At 37.9% G+C, this 20,353-nt stretch overlaps 1 protein-coding gene across 3 annotated transcripts; it reads left to right on the top strand.

The window, feature by feature from the left end:
• The first annotated feature begins 277 nt into the window (after nucleotides 1-277).
• Nucleotides 278-19,568, top strand: rnf20 (ring finger protein 20, E3 ubiquitin protein ligase). 3 transcript variants are annotated; one of them, XM_016276382.1, is made up of 22 exons: nucleotides 278-408; nucleotides 2,139-2,311; nucleotides 2,537-2,605; nucleotides 3,147-3,245; nucleotides 3,349-3,496; nucleotides 5,517-5,702; nucleotides 5,802-5,917; nucleotides 6,007-6,153; nucleotides 10,750-10,824; nucleotides 11,362-11,481; nucleotides 12,474-12,653; nucleotides 12,821-12,956; nucleotides 13,034-13,176; nucleotides 13,256-13,412; nucleotides 14,471-14,735; nucleotides 14,842-14,959; nucleotides 15,111-15,260; nucleotides 15,344-15,556; nucleotides 17,609-17,734; nucleotides 17,868-18,008; nucleotides 18,696-18,800; nucleotides 18,889-19,568. In XM_016276382.1, exons 2-22 carry the CDS (start codon nucleotides 2,150-2,152, stop codon nucleotides 19,063-19,065), a joined length of 3,033 nt encoding a protein of 1,010 aa, XP_016131868.1. In that variant the 5' UTR covers nucleotides 278-408; nucleotides 2,139-2,149; the 3' UTR covers nucleotides 19,066-19,568. The 3 variants fall into 3 exon arrangements, with proteins under 3 accessions (XP_016131868.1, XP_016131867.1, XP_016131869.1); XM_016276381.1 differs by having other exon boundaries at nucleotides 279-408; nucleotides 14,462-14,735; XM_016276383.1 differs by having other exon boundaries at nucleotides 280-408; nucleotides 13,055-13,176; nucleotides 14,462-14,735.
• The last annotated feature ends 785 nt before the right edge of the window (nucleotides 19,569-20,353 follow it).

Below are 20,353 nucleotides of genomic sequence, written 5' to 3'. Positions count from 1 at the left end.
ATTCGGCCAATCACAACGCACTGGATAGCTGGCCAATCAGAGCACACCTCGCTTTTCAGACCGATGAGCTTTGTAAAAATCGACGCGTTTCAGAAAGGAGGGGCATAGAGGAGAAACAATAACGTACAGTATGTGGAAAATAATGTGTTTTTTTTACTTTAAACCGCATAAACACATTTCATTACACCAAATAATGTTCTTTTTAGCAGCATCATATGACCCCTTTAATGTGAAAAAAGCGCTGTAATCAGTCCTTCCGCCGAGGGGCGGCGCTGCAGTTCTGGCGACAGCAGCAGCAGCAGCAGCAGAAGAAGCAGCGCTGTGTTTCCGGCGGAGACTCGGCCGCTGGATGAAGCGCAACAGCTACATCCTCAAAACCATTTCACGGTCAATAGAAATCATAATTAGGTAAGAAATGAACACAAGTGCAAAACCTACTTAGTTAGAGCGTTATTAAACACTGCACAGCGAGTTTTCAGCGCTGAGAGGCGTCAGATCGCAGTGTTTTCGTAGATCGGGGTTGTGCTCGGGTTACACCGGCTCGCCGCAGTGTAACTAACGTTACTAATAATATATTTATTACATTTGCATATATTTAGTACATTTATAATGTCAAAAAAAAAACACTTTAACCTTTAAGACTAGCTCTCGTATTTGTTTTTTAACTGCTTGTTTTCTTTGAAAAAGGCCTTTTCTCTGTTCTTTTTCTGTTCTATCTATTTGTTTTCTTTTTATTTATTATATAATTCACACACACACAAAAAACCTTGCTAGTATTTGTACTGCTAACTGAGACTTGTCACAGCAAGTGTTGATTTGAATTGCTTCCGTTGTCCTCATTTGTAAGTAACTTGGGATAAAAGCATCTGCTAAATGTAAACTTAGACCTGTTTTAAAGCATAACTTAAGGATCTGAACATTTCTCCAAGGAATTTCCCCTGATTTCTTGATTCTCTTAATTGTCAGGGAGTTTCTATGCTCTATATCGACTGTGTAAACTAAAGGCGATTTATTGTAACACAATTCAGTAACAATACAGATTATTGCTGGGCGGTATGACCAAAAATTTATATCACGGTATTTTTCCAAATGATACCGGTTTCATTTGCATGACCGGGTGTTAACCATATTTTCTACTGATTGAGAGAGGAAATACTGCAGTATATTGACTTAGAATGCCCTATTTTACTGTCATGATGAGTGAATATTGTCAAAAAATACCACACTATATAGTGACTAAACACGACCTCTTTTAACACATGTTAACCAGGAGTCACTCTCATTTATAATCGCGGCATCGTCTGATAAAATCAGCATGCATCTACGCTAAAGAGCGGCTATGCAGTTGTTTTGGCTATATTACTTTTTTGTCTCATGCAGTAACAAACTAAAAAAACAACAAACAAAAAAGTGCATGTGATATTAACAGACAAACTACGCTCATATTTATAATTCCAAACAATCAGTAAGCGACAACTGCTAGGAAATGCTGTTTTGTACTCATATATGGACGAGTCGGCTGCGTTGCTTCTCTGCCGCTCACTGCACAGAACAGACGCCGAGAGAGGTGACACTTCTCCGGGAAAGTCAGACCTCGCGTTCGCGGGACAGCACTGGCGAAATCTTCCAACTGAACCATAGCTAAGGTTTATCCAAAAAAGTCGCTAGGTTTGTCAGTATGAATATTCTATGGAAAAAATCCGCTAAAAGGGTCTGAAAGTTGCTAAATCTAGTGCTAAAGTCGCGCTCGTGTGTGTGTGTGTGAGACGCGGGAGCTGATGGCAGGGGGCAGTGGATATTTGTGGCGGTCAGTGTGGAGTTCTTCTGTGTCTTCACGTTCTATTAGTTCTACAGTTTCAGTTTCGGAACTTTCACGCTTAGTAACACATAGAGCTGTTCCCTCACCACAGTGCAACAGTGAAAAGGGACCCCTTTCAAACAGTGTCGTGTTCCGAACGTTGTTTAAGCGACATACACCGGTATTGCGGTATTTAAAAAATTAATATCATAACAAAAATAAACACCGGTATTCGGTATGAACCGGTATATCGCCCAGCACTAATACAGATGCTCGGCATTTTATAATCATTCAGTACCTTTGTGATTGTGTATTGAATGTGATGGTGTCTGTTCCACAGTGAGGTGCGTGATGTCAGGTCAGAAGCGCCCCAGTGACGCCGGCGGCTCTGCCACCCTCGGCGCTCCTCCAGAGAAGAAGAAGGGCACTGAGGACGGAGAGGGTATGAGCACTGGATCTGGAGGAAGCACTGCTGTAGAAACGGTCATCAAACTGGGAGGAGGGTCCAACCAGGTGAGATGCTTTCTGGGATCTTCATGTTTGATTCGAGCATTCTGTGTTTTGTGTTGCCCCAATGTTTTTTGTCTTGAGCCTGTCTGTGTCAATCGTTTGAATTTCTCTGTTGTGGAAAAATTAATTCTAAATCTTGTCATTTATGAATTGTGGCTCTTAAAACTGATTTCTGAATCTGGTCCCTTATCATTTGGTTCCCATTGAGACTGTATTTCGTTCTTGCAGGAAGAACAAGACATTAAAGCTCTGCAGATCAAAAACAGGAAGTTGGGAGAGTCCCTTGACCAAAGACAGGTAGATACAGACCTTTATATTTATGTATAGTGTTACGAAAGATTTCTATTTTAAATAAATGCTTTTGAAGAAATGACATTTCTATTAATCACAGAATCCTGAAATGACTGTTTTTTTTTTTTAACATTGATAAATAATAATCAGAAATGTTTCTTGAGCAGCAAATCAGCATATCAGAATGATTTCTGAAGGATCATGTGACACTGAAGACTGGAGGAATGATGCTGAAAATACAGCACAGAAATAAATTTTCAAAATATATTCAAAAAGTTATTTTTAAATGTAAACATATTTAACAGGATTACTGTTTTTGCTGTATTTTTGATCAAATAAATGTAGCCTTCATGAGTATAAGAGACTTCTTTTCAAAAATTTGATCAACCCCACACTTCTGAATGGACTATACAATGTTTTATTAAACTATTATTGTTATACATTGTGATTTTCCACACAAATGACAAATGGTGCAGGAAACCGTGATACAGACTCATAAATACATGTATACGTGCAAACATAGACTGTTGTTGTTGTGTGGCTGTAGGTGATTGAGGATGAGCTGAGAGAGAGAGTTGAGAGGTTGGAGACTCGTCAGGCGACAGATGATGCGAGTTTGCTGATTCTAAACAGATACTGGAACCAGGTCATATTTTATTTTTTATTTACAGTGTGTGTCATTTGAAGTTATATTTCTCTCGAATGCAACCATTTTTAATCTTGATTTTTATTTCACCTTTCTCTTCCAGTTTGATGAAAATGTGCGGTTAATTGTGCGTCGCTATGACCAATCAGGGAGTGAGCCTGTGGAAAGCCAACCTCCTGAAGGACGGAGCTTAAAACCTGGAACTCCAGAACCGGATGGAGACTCAAACCAGGAGAGAGCAAAAGACAGAGGTACCAAAACTGTTGTAGATGGAAATCAACAGATTGCACAAATCTGTCAGATGCTTCTTACTATTTTGGAAAAAAAAAAATTGCTTAATGTCTCAAAACCTTGAGAGTCTTGGCTTGGGGCCTCAGACAAGACAGCAGTCCATTTAAATAATATTAAAGGTCGTAATTACCTCAATCAGAGATCAGTACAGTTTCTTATAACAGAAGTGTTAATTACCATTTGAAGAGGTCTTACATTTTGGGATGTAAAAACAGGAATCATGATGCTGCTTAGTGTGATTAATAAACTTTGAAAGACTGATTTAATCAAATAAATGTCAGTGCTGCATTTATGGTTTCAGAGCTGTTTGCATTCACTAAATACTGCACGGTTATGACAACCGATTGCATGTGAACTACTAGCTGTGTTTCCATCACCCCGTTTTTAAAGGGGTTTTAGGTAGGCGTGGCTGACTCTTAACTTTTATAAAGAATATCTCTTTGGATTTGAGACTTTAGTCTTTGCAACTTTACAGATCTTCTTTATGCACCAAGAGCTTGTAACACTCCAAAGAGAAAGGAAAAATTGAAATCGCATCATATGACCCCTTTAAAGTATCGCATCAGAAACGAGTGATGGAAATGCCAAATCACTTAATGCACTAAAAAGTTTTTGCACTCTCTTGAGGTGGTTTTTGACTAGTGCGAAAAAGAGTTAATGTGAATAATAGGAGATGGAAACGCATTTGCCTAATAAATTCCTACATGCACATCAAAAAAAGTAATGCGACTTTGTGCAATGGGACGGCAAAACGTGACTGGCCAGCGGTCTTATCTTGTTGCACAGCATCTGAAATGTTGTTATGGTCATTCTGAAATGGCTGAGCAAAGTCTGTCATCAAAGTGTTTCTGTATAATGCCTACCAGAACTGTCTTACACAGCTGTGCTCCCAAACAGCAGGCATCCACCTCTGAAAGCAGTGACCGCATATTGTGTTTAATCTGCTCACTCTGGGGCGCAAGTAATTTATTATATATGAACATTATTATATTCATAGGCTTCTCCTACTTTTCTTCGTGATATTTAGTGCTTCTTTGACTCGTTGGATGAAAACATTGCTTATTCGCAGATATTTTTTTGCAATATTTCAATAATTTTGTGCATAAGCTAAATTCGCAACTTTGGATGGACACAGTGAAATTTAAAGTGTTTAAGTTGTAATGTGTTATAGATTAATGTAACAGTAACAGCAGTGTTTATTGTCATGTGCACAGTGAGGAAACAGGTTTCCCTGTACAATGAAATTCTTTCTTTGCTGTCCACAGTGAATGCCAAGACAAGTGCAAAAACTATGTAAAAAATAAAAGCACACACGCATATATACACACACAAACATAATAAAAAATAAAATAAAACTATGCAGGGCGCAAGTAATTTATTATATATGAACATTATTATATTCATAGGCTTCTCCTACTTTTCTTCGTGATATTTAGTGCTTCTTTGACTCGTTGGATGAAAACATTGCTTATTCGCAGATATTTTTTTGCAATATTTCAATAATTTTGTGCATAAGCTAAATTCGCAACTTTGGATGGACACAGTGAAATTTAAAGTGTTTAAGTTGTAATGTGTTATAGATTAATGTAACAGTAACAGCAGTGTTTATTGTCATGTGCACAGTGAGGAAACAGGTTTCCCTGTACAATGAAATTCTTTCTTTGCTGTCCACAGTGAATGCCAAGACGTGCAAAAACTATGTAAAAAATAAAAGCACACACGCATATATATACACACACAAACATAATAAAAAATTAAATAAAACTATGCAACAGAAGTAGAAATATAAACTATGTAGATATAGAAGTATAGACTATGTACATCTGTATGTGCAAGTTTACAAGATTGACTCGTGCAAAATAACAGTACAGTAACATGTGCAAATTGAATGTAACTATATGATAATAATAGCAGCAGCAGTAGTAACATTAACAATGTGCAAATTGAGATACTTGATGATAATAGTAATGTTTCATACAGGTCAACAGGGAGAGGCAGTGAGCTCTTTTCTGGCCATGTTGGCCAGCAGCAGCAGTGAGGAGATAGACGCAGAGCTGCAGGAGCGATTGGAGTCCAGCTGCAAACAGGCCAGACGTGTGGTAGAAATCTACGAGAACCTGAAGAACACGGAAGACCAACTAAAGAAAGATGTGGAGTCTGGAACAGGTGAGACAAACAATCCATCAAATAAACTTAAAAAAACGAATCGAGTTTTAACTTTGTTCATTCAGCGTCTAATATGCATATTCTTGTGACTTCCTTCAGATGGCAGTCTCTGGGATGTCGCTGTCCGCCTCAACACCCTTCTGACCAATGAGAATGAACGTCTCCGCCAGCTGACCGACAGCCTCCAGCAGAAGCATAGTCACATGACCAGCGAGGTTGGTGGTTGATTTGTTGACATGTTTATCTGGTAACCGTGTCATATTGAGTGCTCACTATGTGTGTGTGTGTGTGTGTGTGTGTGTAGTCTCGTCCGCTGGGCCGTGCGGCGAATCGGGCTGATAACAGGATCAGTGAGCTGCAGGTTCTCATTGAGGAGCTGCAGTGGGACATGGAGAAAATCAGACGGAGAGAGAATCGGCTCAACGCACACCTTGTAGAGGTGCTGGAAAGGGTAAGTGGTTTTTGCCCTACAAAGTCAGCGTGAAATCATAATAGACTCTGTTTAGCATCTTAAAGAGGTCATGAACTACCTTTGTTTTTTCATTTTGTAGTGTTCTCTTGAGGTCCACTTATAATGTCAAGATCAAAAAACATCATAATTTAGAAGTAATCAGGGCTTGAAAACGAGAAAAAAAAATTTGATCGGTTCACTCCAAGCAGAATCGATATTTTAACGTTTCTGTTCCTGCATTCCTCATGTATTATCTCCATTCCGAAACCGGTTCGAGTAGAAGAAATACCGGTTAATAAGGTTTTTTATTTTTTTTTATTTGCATATAATAATAATAATAATAATATAGTAGTGTTTTCTTCACTCAAAAAGAAAAAAAACAGGAAGAGATCTGGTAGCCTATCTTAACCCGCTGCATTTAGTCACAGTCAATATACAGCATCATCTTTTCTAGATTTTGGCCAAATGTAGGCTACTAAACAAAAAAAAAATCAATTAACACTTTAAAGTATTTTTTAAGATATTTAAAAATGTTTGCTGCATTGTTAAAAAAAACCCTACTTGTATAAGATTGCGTTTTGAGAGTGAAGAAAAAAAAAAAAAAATCCATTAACACTTTAAAGTATTTTTTAAGATATTTAAAAATGTTTGCTGCATTGTTAAAAAAAACCCTACTTGTATAAGATTGCGTTTTGAGAGTGAAGAAAAAAAAAAAAAAATCCATTAACACTTTAAAGTATTTTTTAAGATATTTAAAAATGTTTGCTGCATTGTTAAAAAAAACCCTACTTGTATAAGATTGTGTTTTGAGAGTGAAAAAAAAAAAAAAAACATAAATCGCGTATAGGCTCACGTCGCATTTCATTAGCCCTATTACATTCAGAAATAGGCTAAAATGCCGGTAGGCTAAAGCAAACTGTTTACAAACATTATAAACACAAGTTAGGCTTAGTTTCTCTCCACAACAAATCCTCTAAAGTTAAGACTATGCGTTTAGGCTATAAAAACGTCAATCCAAAAACAAATTAATTTAAGGTGAAACTGATGCCTACCTCCCTCATTCGGCACGAATCCAAATGTTTACATATTCGCGACGTATCTGGATGCTAAAATTGTATTTATTATAGGCTAGGCTTTGCACTTTCATCGACATAAAACATCGTCCTTCACATCGGCTATATCAGCACAGTGAGGAGCAGGTCACGCTGAACGCAACAGATTTTGTACAATGGAGCAGTGTAACTTTTTATACGTTTCTTTAACTGTATTTTATTTTGATAATGAACAGGCTGCAATGTCGCAAAAATATGTTGTGTCTGTGTGCGCGTGAGGCGCACACGCGATATGGTCATTCCAACGCTGGTTGGTTATGCACTGATAGAAGCAAGACATCATTCAAAACTGTCAAGCTTTTGCTAAATAAATAAAACAGTAAAATAAATAAAACTCTAAAGCTTTTAAAATAAAGAAAACTACTTTCTGCCGTCTCTGTTTCCTTTCCGAGAACTTTGGAACGCGTCACAATGAACTGTAACGCCCACATTTTTTTCTTTCGTTTTGTTAATCTGTCAATGATTTAAGTGAAATATATTTCGTGTATAGGCCTATATATTCCTTTTTATGTAAGCCTATAGTTTTATTCGCTGCATGTGCGTGTGATCTGTTGAATCCATCTTACACTATCCTCGGATAAACTAATGCCGGTGCATTGCCATTGCGACTTACCTATGATGAGTTCTTGAGTGCGGGCATTTCACTCGTTGGATGCGTCAGCATCATATTTGCAGGCCGTACTACTGGAATTCGTGATTGGTTGACAGCAAATTTCAAATATTAAATGGAACAATAAAATAACGTTATTAACCAGTTAATGGCCATTTAAAATTTTTGATTCTGTTCGGAACTATAAAATTTGATTTCATTTATGTTTCTGGTTCTGTTCCTGTCAAAATTTCGTTTGTTTCCGGTTTTCGTTTCTTGAACGATTGGTTGACAGCAAATTTCAAATATTAAATGGAACGATAAAATAACGTTATTAACCGGTTAATGGCCATTTCATAATTTCGATTCTGTTTGGAACGATAAAATTTGATTTATTTTCTGTTTCTGGTTCTGTTCCTGTCAAAATTTCGTTTGTTTCCGGTTTTCGTTTCTTGAACCGGTTCTGAGCCCTGGAAGTAATAGGCTATTTTCTGTCCTGCTTTTATTCCCCCTCATCACAACGCTCTGTTTGAATCGGCGTTACAGATTGTAGACTCTGAAGTAAACGCCCACTGCTATGATTGGCTAACAGCGTACATTCATTCCTCATGGATGGACGCCGCTGTGATTTAGGTTTAAAACCATAGACTGTATAAAAACATGGAAGTAGTGACCGTGACGTCACCCGTAGGTTTCCAAAGAGTGTTTTTGAAGCCTAAAGTAGGTGGAGCCGGCCGTCGCCATCTTGGCAGCGCGTCACCACGTGTCACTCCCGGATAATCGAAAATGAGCAAAGAGGTGGGAGCTGTTTGCTGAAGCCACGCCCACCTAGCTGGACGGCAGCGTCAGCAGCAGCAATCCACCTGTCACTCAAGTGGCCACGCCCTTAATTATGCAGAACTTTAAGGCTTAATATAATTTAAACGGATGAGTTATAAAAAAATTCACCCCACCCTCACCGTTGTCATGAAGGGCAAAATTAGCTATATCGACCAAAATAATTTTTTGAACCAGGCTGTAAACATGTTTTTTTCTGCTGTAAAATTTGGCGTTTTAACATGGGGAGTCTATGGGATTTGACTCCCTTTTGCAGCCAGCCTCTAGCGGCCAGTTGACGAATTACAGTTTAAGTCACTTCCTTGTTGGCTTCACGAGAGCGAGCGGGAGGTTGCCGCTTGTTTAAAACACATAAATAACTCCGTGCATATCAAACGATCTGTAAGAAGAGACAAAGCAATAGTGATCACGTAATGAAAACAGTTACTCACACTTTTATTGCGGCATCACTGTCAGATCCAATATAGTCGACACAGCATCATCTTTTAGTTTCAATCTTTTTGAAAATATCGCGTCGAATTGTGTCGCTCCGGTTACTGACATAACCTCAGTTCCCTGAGATAAGGGAACAAGTGTTGCATCTCTATGGGTAATTGAAAATAAATTTGCTGTAAAATGAAGTAAACAAAGGACCGAGTTCTCACTGAGCAGTCTGGAACTTCAATAAAAATAAAGTTCACTTTCCTAATGTTGGGATCAGAAGGAAGTAGGGCTGTGCAAATAATTGAATGCGATTATCATGCGCATCTCATCAGTAATATCGCGTTCATAATCGCAGGCGATACATCGGTGATAATGAATGCGATATTGCGTAGCTTGTCAGTGAACTACGGCTCTGTGTAGTAAATGCCGCTCCATTTGAAAGCAGGTGATGGAGATTTACTACTAATCACAGAACCGGCTTTACTGATGAAATGCACATGAAAATCGCATTCAATTATTTGCACAGCCCTAGAAGGAAGGCAACGCAAACACTGTTTTTCCTACAAATTGGCACCGCAGAGCATCCTGTTGTTTTCAGAGCCATCTTTATCGTTTTGTTTCTGTGTAGACCTGCACGTTCACCTCCCTGGTAAACATTAACACTGGCTAAACAGGCAGTGATGTCGATCTTCTTGCAGGGTTTATCCACTATTACATCATAGATGGGAATATTACAAAAGCTGTTGTTTTGGCAGACTGCCTTCAATATAAGTTGTTTTTAGACTAATGACAAAGTTTTAAGTTCTGAAACTTAGAGGATGTTTTTATAGTACAATGACCTCTTATGTCAATATGTCAAAAGATCAAGGGAATTTTGGTTTCTCAGTTCATGACCCCTTTAAAGTCAGTGATAAATGGAATTTCACCCTAAATATTTTGTAAATGCATGATATTGATCTTACAGTGAATGAATCATTGATTTTTTTTTTGGCCTCATAATATTTACAAAAAAATATCAACTCAATCATCTGGTGAAAACGCCAGACTTCTCCAATCATTTTGTCCACTTAAACTCCACCCTTCTCATACAAACGATTGCAATCTTGCATTCAGATCTCCCTCCATCCAATCAACAACCAATGGACTGAACAGAGTTCCCATCCTATATATTTTTTTTCTGTTCCAAGAATCTGGTTCACTCCGATGTACATCACAATACAGAAGAAAAGGCCTACTTCCATTACATCGTGACTTTAATACGCACGATTGATTACTGCATGTTATTCTGAAGAACAAAAATCTTTGTCATCTTTCATCCCAGGCTTTCCTTTTCTGCTGGCATTATGTGAGCCAAAAATAACCATAGCAAATAGCCAAACAGCTATTTAGTCTCTGATTTAGGCTACTGTTATGGATAATACAGACTTTCATTAGTAACCAGTAATTTAATGTCAGTTGCCAGTAATCTAGGTTACTGCAATAATAGCAAATGACAATGGATTTTTGAAAAAGTCACTGTGATATATCAAGATGCTCTTGAGGGTGAACTTATTTGTAATAGTAAACCCAAGATATAGTATTTTTATTGTTTTACAATGTGTCATAACTGATATTGTGCTCTTCCATCATAACCAGGTGAACAGTAAAGGTTATAAGGTGTATGGTGAAGCAAGCAGTGTATGTGGAACCATCACGATTAACAAAAGAAAGGTAAATGACCAGTCATATAAACATTTAGTGTTAATATTTACACTTGGTGTGAATGAATCTCACTGTACACTGTAGAATCCTTCAGTTGAGAATTGGGGTTGTTTAGTATTCAAGCAGGTGCATCATATATTTTTTTTCTATATGTTTTCAGCTCTAGCAAATGTACGCTCTCATTCAAAAGTTTGGGGTCTTTAAGATTTTTTAATATTTTTGAAGGAAGTCTCTTAAGCTTACCAAAGCTTCAATTATTTGATTAAAAACATTGTAAGTGTCGGTCCTGTCTCTTCCAAGCACTTAGTGCATCCTTCTTGAACAAAAGTGTTGATTTCTGTCAACAAATAAAAAATTAAAAGTTATGAATGGTAATGTTAGTGTATCTTTAATATTTGCCAGCCTGCTCAAACATATATTGTTGACATTGGTACTTTATTGTCTGTTGTTATAGAATATTTTGTTGTTTAAAGTGTTTTGCTTCTCATATAAGGGTACCTGTACAATGTCTTAACATTGATGAAATCTTTTGTCGTCTCTTGTTAGTTTGAGGAGATGAACAGTGAGTTGGAGGAGAAGAGGGAGCTGGCGGAGAATCGGCTCAGTGAGCTCCAGAAGCTCCAGCAGGACCTGCTGACGGTTTATCAGGAGAACAATAACATGAAGGTAAAGCCCTCGAGACCACATACACCATTAACTTGTCAGATCCATCTTATGTTTATTGTGAGTATTGCCTCCTGCTCAGGCAATACGAGATTAAATATGATGTTCAGAGGCAGTCAACTGTTCAGCTCTTCAGAGTGGAAAATTACAAACCCCACACTTTCATATCTTGTCCTTGAAAGAAAGCTCCTTATCGGCTAACACTCGAAGACACAGATACTCTGGAATGGAGTAAAACACTTCCTTAGTATCAGTGGAATTTTCTGCAGGTTCCTGTAATGAAACATAATTGTAGAATAGTAATAACAAAAGATTATTCAAATAAATGAAATTAATAGGAAATGAATGAATAAGAATGTAAAAATTGTGTGGTAGCAGTAATATAATAATGAAATATATCACAGGTTTCTGTGTTTTATGTATTTTAAGCATTCTTAGACCATAATATTAAGGCCACCAAGTTGATGTTTGGGGTCAGTAAGATTATTTTTTTATTTTTTAGAATGAATGCTTTTATTTGAAAGGATGCCCTAAATTGATCAAAAGTGATAGAAATCTTTTGTAACATTATAAATGTTTGTACTTTTTCAAATAAATCCTATTCTTTGAACTTTCTATTCATCAGTGAATCCTGCAAAAAAAAAAAAATCATGGTTTACACAAAGATATTAAGTAGCACAACTGTTTTCAACATTGATAATAAGAAATGTTTCTTCAAATCAACATATTAGAATGATTTCTGAAGGATCATGTGACACTGAAGACTGGAGTAATGATGCTGAAAGTATAGCTTTGCATCACAGGAATAAATGACATTTTAAAAATGTATTCAGATTTCACAATATTAATGTTTTTACTCAAATAAATGTAGTTGGAAGAGATTTCTTGGTGAGAAAAATCATACTAACCCCAAACTTTTGAACGGTAGTGCACTTTATAATGTTGTTCGAATCATTCATATTCACTAAGAAGACATGCATTGTTGTCTCTGTTAGGTGGAGCTGTTGTCCAGGGCTGAGGAGGTGGCCAAAGAGAGTGCCGAGTATCGCTGTCTGCAGTCTCAGTTCTCTGTGCTCTATAATGAATCACTGGTGCTGAAATCTCAGCTGGACGAGACCAAAGCTCGACTCAACACGACCAGGACCGCCCGCCTGCGCCAGCTGGACCACATGGAGGTACATGGAGTGATAATGTGAATAAACAGTGAATTCAATGATGTTAGATGATGCAGGCTCATATACAGAGGCTGGTTGGCTGTACACCTCAGTGATGGGTCACAATTTGTGGCTGTTATTGTCATTAAAGCATGAGTCAGATGGTAATTTCTGTGTGTTTATTTCAGAATGACGAGGTGTCCTTGCAGCGCAAGGTCCGTACTGAAGTGATTCAGTTGGAAGATACGTTAGCACAGGTGCGCAAGGAGTACGAGATGCTCAGGATCGAATTTGAGCAGACATTAGCTGCTAATGAACAAGCTGGTAATCTTCCTCTGCTCTCTTTATAATGATTTTGGTCTCTTTTTGCTTAGATCAGCTTTTGAATTGACTGTGTATAGTGCTCTTTGCGTCTTTCTCAGGCCCAATAAACCGTGAGATGAGACATCTGATCAGTACACTGCAGACTCATAACCAGCAGCTGAAGGGAGAGGTGGTTAAATATAAACTCCGACTGAGAGAGGCTCAGCAAGAGCTCAACCAGGTTATAGCACAAACGTATTGACTCTAATATGTTTTGTTAAAAAATAAGCCGTTGCTGAAGTTTCTGTCCTCTCTTATAGCTGCGTGCTGCCAAAGGGAATGCTGCTGTCCAATCACAGTCCAGCACAGAGATGGATGTGAAGGAGGAGACCGCCTCCCCACACACACCTGCCCTGACGGGTGACGTTACTGTGAAAACTGAGCCAGATAGCGGCTCCGCCACACCCAGCACCACTGGTACACACTCTTATCTTTACCTGTTTGCTAAGGTATTACCATCGTTAATTTTGTACTGCACCATTTGTGTTATGGATATGAGTAGTTCAACTAGTGCAACTTGGTCAGAAGAGGTTTGTTACTTTCTATTAAATATAATTCTATTGCAAATATATTTCTTATTTATTGGCGTGTCTATTTACATTAAGTGCAAATAGCCTGCCTTGTTGGCAAAGGCTATTTACACTAACCCTGCCCACCAACGTGTGATTGGGGAAGTCAACACAACAAAAGACAATCATGTAACAACAGCTCCAGTGGCGTAGATGGTAAAACACGTGCCGTAGTCATTTTTGACACGATCGACCCGAGTTCGAATCCTTTTCGAGAACTTTTTTTCAAATCAAATCACATCGGAAAGGCATGTGTTTTCAATGAAAACATTTGAAAATAAAGTATCGGGTAGGGGTAGGAAGGGATTTATTGTTCCAATAAGGTGGCGTCCATTTAATAATTTGAATTAAAATGATAACTTACACTCAATACGTTATTGCATACTAATGTACTACAATACAGAGGTGCAGATAATTGCTACTATTTGCATTAAGTAGTATAAATAGCAGAAAATCCTGCTATTTTAACATTGTGTAAATAGAATCCATTGCTTTCCACTGATCCATTGGTTTTTCTTTTGTTAATGAAAGTGATTTGAGTTGATTTTTGCAAACCGTAAATCCCAAATCGTTCAACCCCAAAAAGTATTGTTCGCTCTCAAAAAAAGACCTCAGAGACATTTTACTTTTTTTTTTTTTTTATGATTTTTATTTTCTGTGCAAATGCACTTCTTAACAAAATTGCTCTAATCATTCTTAAGACATCTTTAGAAATTTGCTGTATATTTTCATATCTGTGAAAATATGCTCCTGTATGCTTTCAAAAAAACGTTTTTTCCCCGTGTGGTGCTGCATTAATGACATGCGCTATACTGTTTTATTACATTGTAGAGAAGTTATAGATGGATTTATCTTTTTCTTGTATTTTAAGAATTTACATAATTATTTTCTCTTCAGGTGTAACAGTAAAGACTGAACCAGACACAGAGACCGTAGTGAAAGAGGAGGAAAAAGAGAAAGAAAAGAAGGACAAGGAGAAAGAGAAGGAGCAGAGAGAAAGAGAGAGGGTGACTCGTGGGAGTACTGGAGGCATAGCGGTGAAAGAAGAGAGGGAGAAAGCCAGCACCAGCAGCAGCCAATCGGAAGACCTAGCAGCTGAACGCTGCGCTGTGATTGGAGGACCCAAACGCAAGGAGATGGAGCAGCTGAAAATAGTGCGGGTGGACCTAAAGTAAGTCATTCTGCTTGATATGTTGATTATAATGGTGAAAATGACTGTGGGAAGTGCTAATAATGATAATAAGGAAGCTGATAGTAATGATGTGATTATGATACAGGAAAGCCCAAGAGTCCCAGAGGGAGATGAAGCTGTTGTTGGATATGTACCGCTCAGCACCAAAAGAACAGAGAGATAAAGTACAACTGATGGCTGCGGAGAAGAAGGCAAAGTCAGAGGTAGAAACCATATAGAGCTCAGTTTGTACACTGTTGGAAGCACAACATTTTAGAATATCAGATTAGTTGAAGAAATGATCAACAGATGAATCATTTATCGAAGTAGTTCAGCCATAAACTGTTTATTCTCATATTGTGTGTGTTTGTGCAGGCCGAGGAGCTCCGTCAGCGGCTGCGAGAGCTGGAGGAGAGGGAGAGGAGGGAAGGAAAGAAGATGGCAGACGAAGAGGCCCTGAGAAAGATCCGCTCGGTGGAGGAGCAGATCGATATACTCAATAAGAAACTCTCTCTGGCTAAGCAGGTAGAGCTGTGATTTACTGAGTAATGAATGACAAACATTCTGCTGGAAAATTCTCAATCGGTCACTCTCTCTCTCTCTCTCAGGAGGAGGATGCGTTGCTGAGTGAGATGGATGTTACTGGCCAGGCGTTTGAGGACATGCAGGAGCAGAATATTCGTCTGATGCAGCAGCTCAGAGAGAAAGATGACGCCAACTTCAAACTCATGAGCGAACGCATCAAATCCAACCAGATCCATAAACTCCTCAAGGAAGAGAAAGAGGAGCTCGCTGACCAGTTGCTCACACTCAAAACACAGGTGTGTGGGCTTGGAGTTTTGTGGTGTTTTCATCTTTGAGTGAATTGTTTGGATTACGGTGATTTGTTTTTATGATCTTCAGATTGCACAATTGTTTTGGGAAGTTGCATAGGTGTTTTTCTTTTACCTTTAATGGTAAGTTTTTTTTTTTTTTTTTACATTATTAAATGTATGCAGAATTTTTATATGGACATTTCTGTAGGGAATATACATTTCTCAAATAGATTTAATTGAATGTAATTTACCCCTCATCAGGGCTCTACGCTTTTGTTTTTAATTGAAAAAATTTAGGAGCACCTTCTAATCAATAATCAAAAATAATGATAAAAAATGAGCCTTTTCATTACGAGGTGATATTTGACTCCTTAAAGGTGGGGTAAGTGATTTCTGGTAGCTAATGTTGATATTTCAAATCACCAAAACAAACACGCCCCTACCCCAAAAGGGTCTCGTCCCTATTTTGATAGCTCCGCCCCACACATACGTACGCAACGATTAGTTCTGTGAAACAAAGCAAAACCAATGTTACACCGTGTCTACACTGGACGCGACAAAATACTATAGAAATCATTATAATCAGTGATGCTGTCTACACTTGATGCGGCGCGGCGCGGCACGACAAATCCCCGACAGAAAACTGCTGCTGTGTTCTATTTATGATGTATTGACACAAATTTCAAATGATTTTTTTATTACGTCCAGTGTAGACAGACTTTAGCTGTTGCGGTGCGACAACGGTCTCGTCCGGTGTAGACAGTTTTACTCCCCTATCGAGAAGAAACAAAGCAACCTCGGCGTCCGATCGCAGGCCTTCCGCTCCTTGAGTTCTCTCCAGCGCTGGAAAGCTGATCCGATATTTACATGGGTCCTACTTCTTGCCTTATCAAAAGCCTTTTTTTGTTCCGCAGATGTCTTCCTCTTTTGTTTTTTTTTTATCCGTCATCTCTATCTTTCTGTCGTCGCTCAGCTCGGCTAATGTCCGTCCTGTGCACTGAGCGCTCTCTCGTCCCCATAATGAGTAGACACGCCCCTTACTGCTGATTGGCTACAATTTTGTTTTGGTACTCCACCCGACTCAGTTTTCTAAAGCATTTTTGAAAAAATACATACCCCACCTTTAAAGTGATGTACAGGGAATTTAGTTTTTACCTTTGTAATGCCATTTTTCTAACTTTATTAAAAGTATGTCATCTTTTATGTCAAATTCAAAAATATATATTTATAAGCTTTTTAAAATGTCTAATTAAAACAACAAAATAAAAACGTATAATAAGAATAAGTTACCAATTAAATGAAATAAGTATTTAAAAAAATAATTTATATTATAGGTGGCACAGAAGAACACAAAAGTGGCTTGTATGTGTATTTTCAGACGTTTAATGGGGCTCAGAGGTCACATGAGTGCAATTAAATTCATAAATTGATGGATGTTGAGGTTAATGGTTTAAATATAAAATTTTGAATATAGAAATATTAAATGATTTAAATAACAGAAAAGATACTTTAAAAATGAAACTAAAACTGCCAGCAGGTGGCGGCAAGTCACTGATTTTATCACCGAATCATTCATTGAATTGATTCGTTCGAAGGGCTGATTCATTCAGGAACGAAGCAATTGAATCACTGAGTCCCTAGATTCATTTTAAAACACAGCTGTTTGAATGGAGATGCGCAGCGGCTTAACTGTGACTTTGTTTGCAACTATTTTCATTGATTAAATAGAGCAAAATAAGGCAATAATGTTATAGTCAGACAATGTAAGTCACTTAATATTAACTTCTTATTTAATTAACTGTTGTTTTAAACCAATATCACATTTGCAAACTCCCTTAATCATTAAAAGCTGTCACTCTCCTTAGCTCACCGTGATCTCACAAAGTTCTATTATAATCAACGAAGCTCTCTACACTGCACAGTGAATCTCTTATTTACACTCTGTCTACACTGTGTTATAATGAGAGGATATGTCTTTTTGCTATAGGACTTTGCAGGTCTGAATCCTCCACATATGCTTTGGTTCATGTTCTCCACATTTGCAACTCTTTCTCTTAGGTGGATGCGCAGCTGCAGGTGGTTCGGAAGCTAGAGGAGAAAGAGCGCCTCCTGCAGGGCACCATCAGCGCTGCGGAGAGGGAGCTGGGGCTCCGCACACAAGCTTTAGACATGAATAAACGCAAGGTACAACCACATACCAGTTGCAGATGAACTCGCATATATGCAATTTGTGTACTTGCAACATCATAAAATACTAAGTGGGGGGAAAGTAGCAATTAAAAAACTCTTAATTGTCTCCGTCATAATTCTGTTTTAGGCGCAGGAGTCGGTGCTGCTCTCGGAGGAGGTGCGCACTCAGCTGGAGGGGGTGCAGCAGAGGTTGAGTGCGGTCAGAGAGGAGGTGATTGAGAACAGCATTTCTCGAGAAAAGGAGTCTTTCAATGCCCGACGTGCACAGGTGCGTACATGACGATGAACCGTTGATCAACTCAATACCAGCTTTACATGTCATGTGTAACAGCCCAGCGTTTTGGGGGAAAAAAAGATGCTGATTTGACCTAATATTACATCATTTGATGATACTAGGTTCAAAGATATCAATAAATATCTAATATCTATCTATATGAATGCATGTTTGTATCAGCTTTAATGCACTTGTCAAAAAAAGCAGTCAAATGTTGAAAATGACAAAAAATAAGTATTCCAATTGTATCGTTACATATGCTTACAATATGCAAAGGAATGGGGAAAAGTCCAAATCAGGATTAGGCATAAATCATGTCTTCAGAATCATTCATACATAAGAAAATCATCTGAGAATTGAACAAATACTTGTAACCTGGCTCAAAGGAAGATAGGAATCATGTCTTTGTGGCAGTTTTCCTGGTGATTTAAGGCATAATACAAGACCTCTTCACCTTACAAATGGCAAAAATGCTACAAAATGTATTGTATTTTGTAATAAAAGGGACAGCACCCCAAAATTAAGAAGCAAATATTGGATTTGCAGTAAATATGAAGGCAGTTTCATCAGGTCATACTGCTGGTCATCTGTCGATAGAAAGTGATATACTTTATGAATAGGGAGTAAAAATGGTTATTTTGTGCAGTATTTGTTTAACCTGATGTTTCTATTACCTCATAGGAGGACATATCCAAACTACGCAGGAAGATAGAGAAGACCAAGAAGCCTGCGGAGAACATCCGAAATGGAGATGAGATCCTGAATGAAGAAATAAATGACTACAAGGTCATTTACGTAATCCAGTTGTATGGCGGTACAGAAGGAGTTTTGTGTTCATGTCTTTGAAGGATCTTTTTTTTTTTCTGTTTCACAGGCCCGGTTGACGTGTCCATGCTGCAATTCCCGTGTAAAGGACGCGGTTTTGACGAAGTGCTTCCACGTTTTCTGTTTTGAGTGCGTGAAGACACGCTACGACACCCGTCAGAGAAAGTGCCCAAAGTGCAATGCCGCATTTGGTGCCAACGATTTCCATCGCATCTACATCGGATGAGACCCGTGATTCACGGTATCGGCATCTGTTTGGTCCAGTTGCTCCACATTGTTCAGAGGGTGGAGTTTGTCCTGTAACGTTGGGTGAACATCAACAGTTTAACATTCCACTTGTTTTTCTCTACAAAAGCGTCGGTTTAGCAGAACTAACCTGGTCGCATTCCACAGGTTTGTCCAAGCCAACATTTCTCACAACATTTCTGCTGCTTGCTTCCAGGCATGTCCTGAATGTTCGCTGACATCTTTTAAGTTAATACTGCCTCAACCAGATCTCCCATTCCACCTCAACTTTACATTTACAACCCAGAGCCAATGTGAACCCATCAACATAAGTGAGACCTGTCATTGAAAACAAACTGCTTAGTCGACTAGGCCATAGTTAATTTGCGTTCAGTTTGCTGATCAGCTGGTATTGTAATTTTTGTACTGTCTACTTTTTTTTGACTGCCTGTAGTGATGGTTGTGCAACTGCTTTATTGAAATCCATTAAAATATTGAAATGTATTGACATTGTTTCTTTATGCTTTATTTAAGTTGTCACTAATGTGATTTAGCTGATGCTTAAAGAATTTTTATAGTATATTCTTCTGGATTTATGTTAGATTAAGCATTTTATGCAATGGTGATAGTGGTAGTTTATAAAGCAAACCATGTGGAGTTTAAACCTGCCACCATGTTTCTTTCCACATTGTTTTTAAATCGAAAATGGTATGATTATAATAAGTGTATGAAGTTTATTACGAAGTTCAAAAAAGGTAAGAAACAGTAGGCTAAATCCAGAAGACTTTTTTTTAAATCTCCCTTTCAATAATTTAAAGTAAAACAAAAAAGAAAACTAATTTGACTAGTAAAAAAAAAACTAATATGATTTTAAGTTGCACTGTAATTTAAGGTGTCCTTGTTACAGTGGAATTATACCTTAATACAAGTACTGGGTAATAATGAACAAACTTAGGGTTTGGATTCGCGTTAGTTGCATGCAAATCATGCATAGTTTACTGTTATTATTACCAATGATGGGTGTAATGCATTATCAAGTAATTAATATAATTACTTTCCCTTGAAAGAGTAAGGGATTACACTTCATTTTTTCTGTAATTTAATTGCATTAAATTCTGTATAAACTACAAAACAATTCTATATAAAACACGGTGTTTAACAAAATCTAAATCTAAAGTCTAACCTTTCCCTTTAAATACTTTGGTCATTCAAGAATAAGTTATGCAACTTTTTATTTCATTTAAAATGTTATTTATTTGAATGAATTAAAAGAGCAGTTACATGTCAAT

This window comes from Sinocyclocheilus grahami, unplaced genomic scaffold (assembly GCF_001515645.1).
Source record: "Sinocyclocheilus grahami isolate Dianchi unplaced genomic scaffold, SAMN03320097.WGS_v1.1 scaffold102.1, whole genome shotgun sequence".
Taxonomy (NCBI): Eukaryota; Metazoa; Chordata; class Actinopteri; order Cypriniformes; family Cyprinidae; genus Sinocyclocheilus; species Sinocyclocheilus grahami.
Note: the sequence above shows the minus strand (reverse complement) of the source record. Positions and strands in the feature narration are given on the sequence as shown.

Excerpts from the sequence above, each read along its gene's own strand:
- rnf20 (XM_016276381.1), top strand. The coding sequence starts at position 2,150 with ATGTCAGGTCAGAAGCGCCCCAGTGACGCCGGCGGCTCTGCCACCCTC. Across the intron at positions 2,606-3,146 it reads AGTCCCTTGACCAAAGACAG|GTGATTGAGGATGAGCTGAG; the intron begins GTAGATACAGAC and ends GTGTGGCTGTAG. Across the intron at positions 17,735-17,867 it reads TAGACATGAATAAACGCAAG|GCGCAGGAGTCGGTGCTGCT; the intron begins GTACAACCACAT and ends ATTCTGTTTTAG.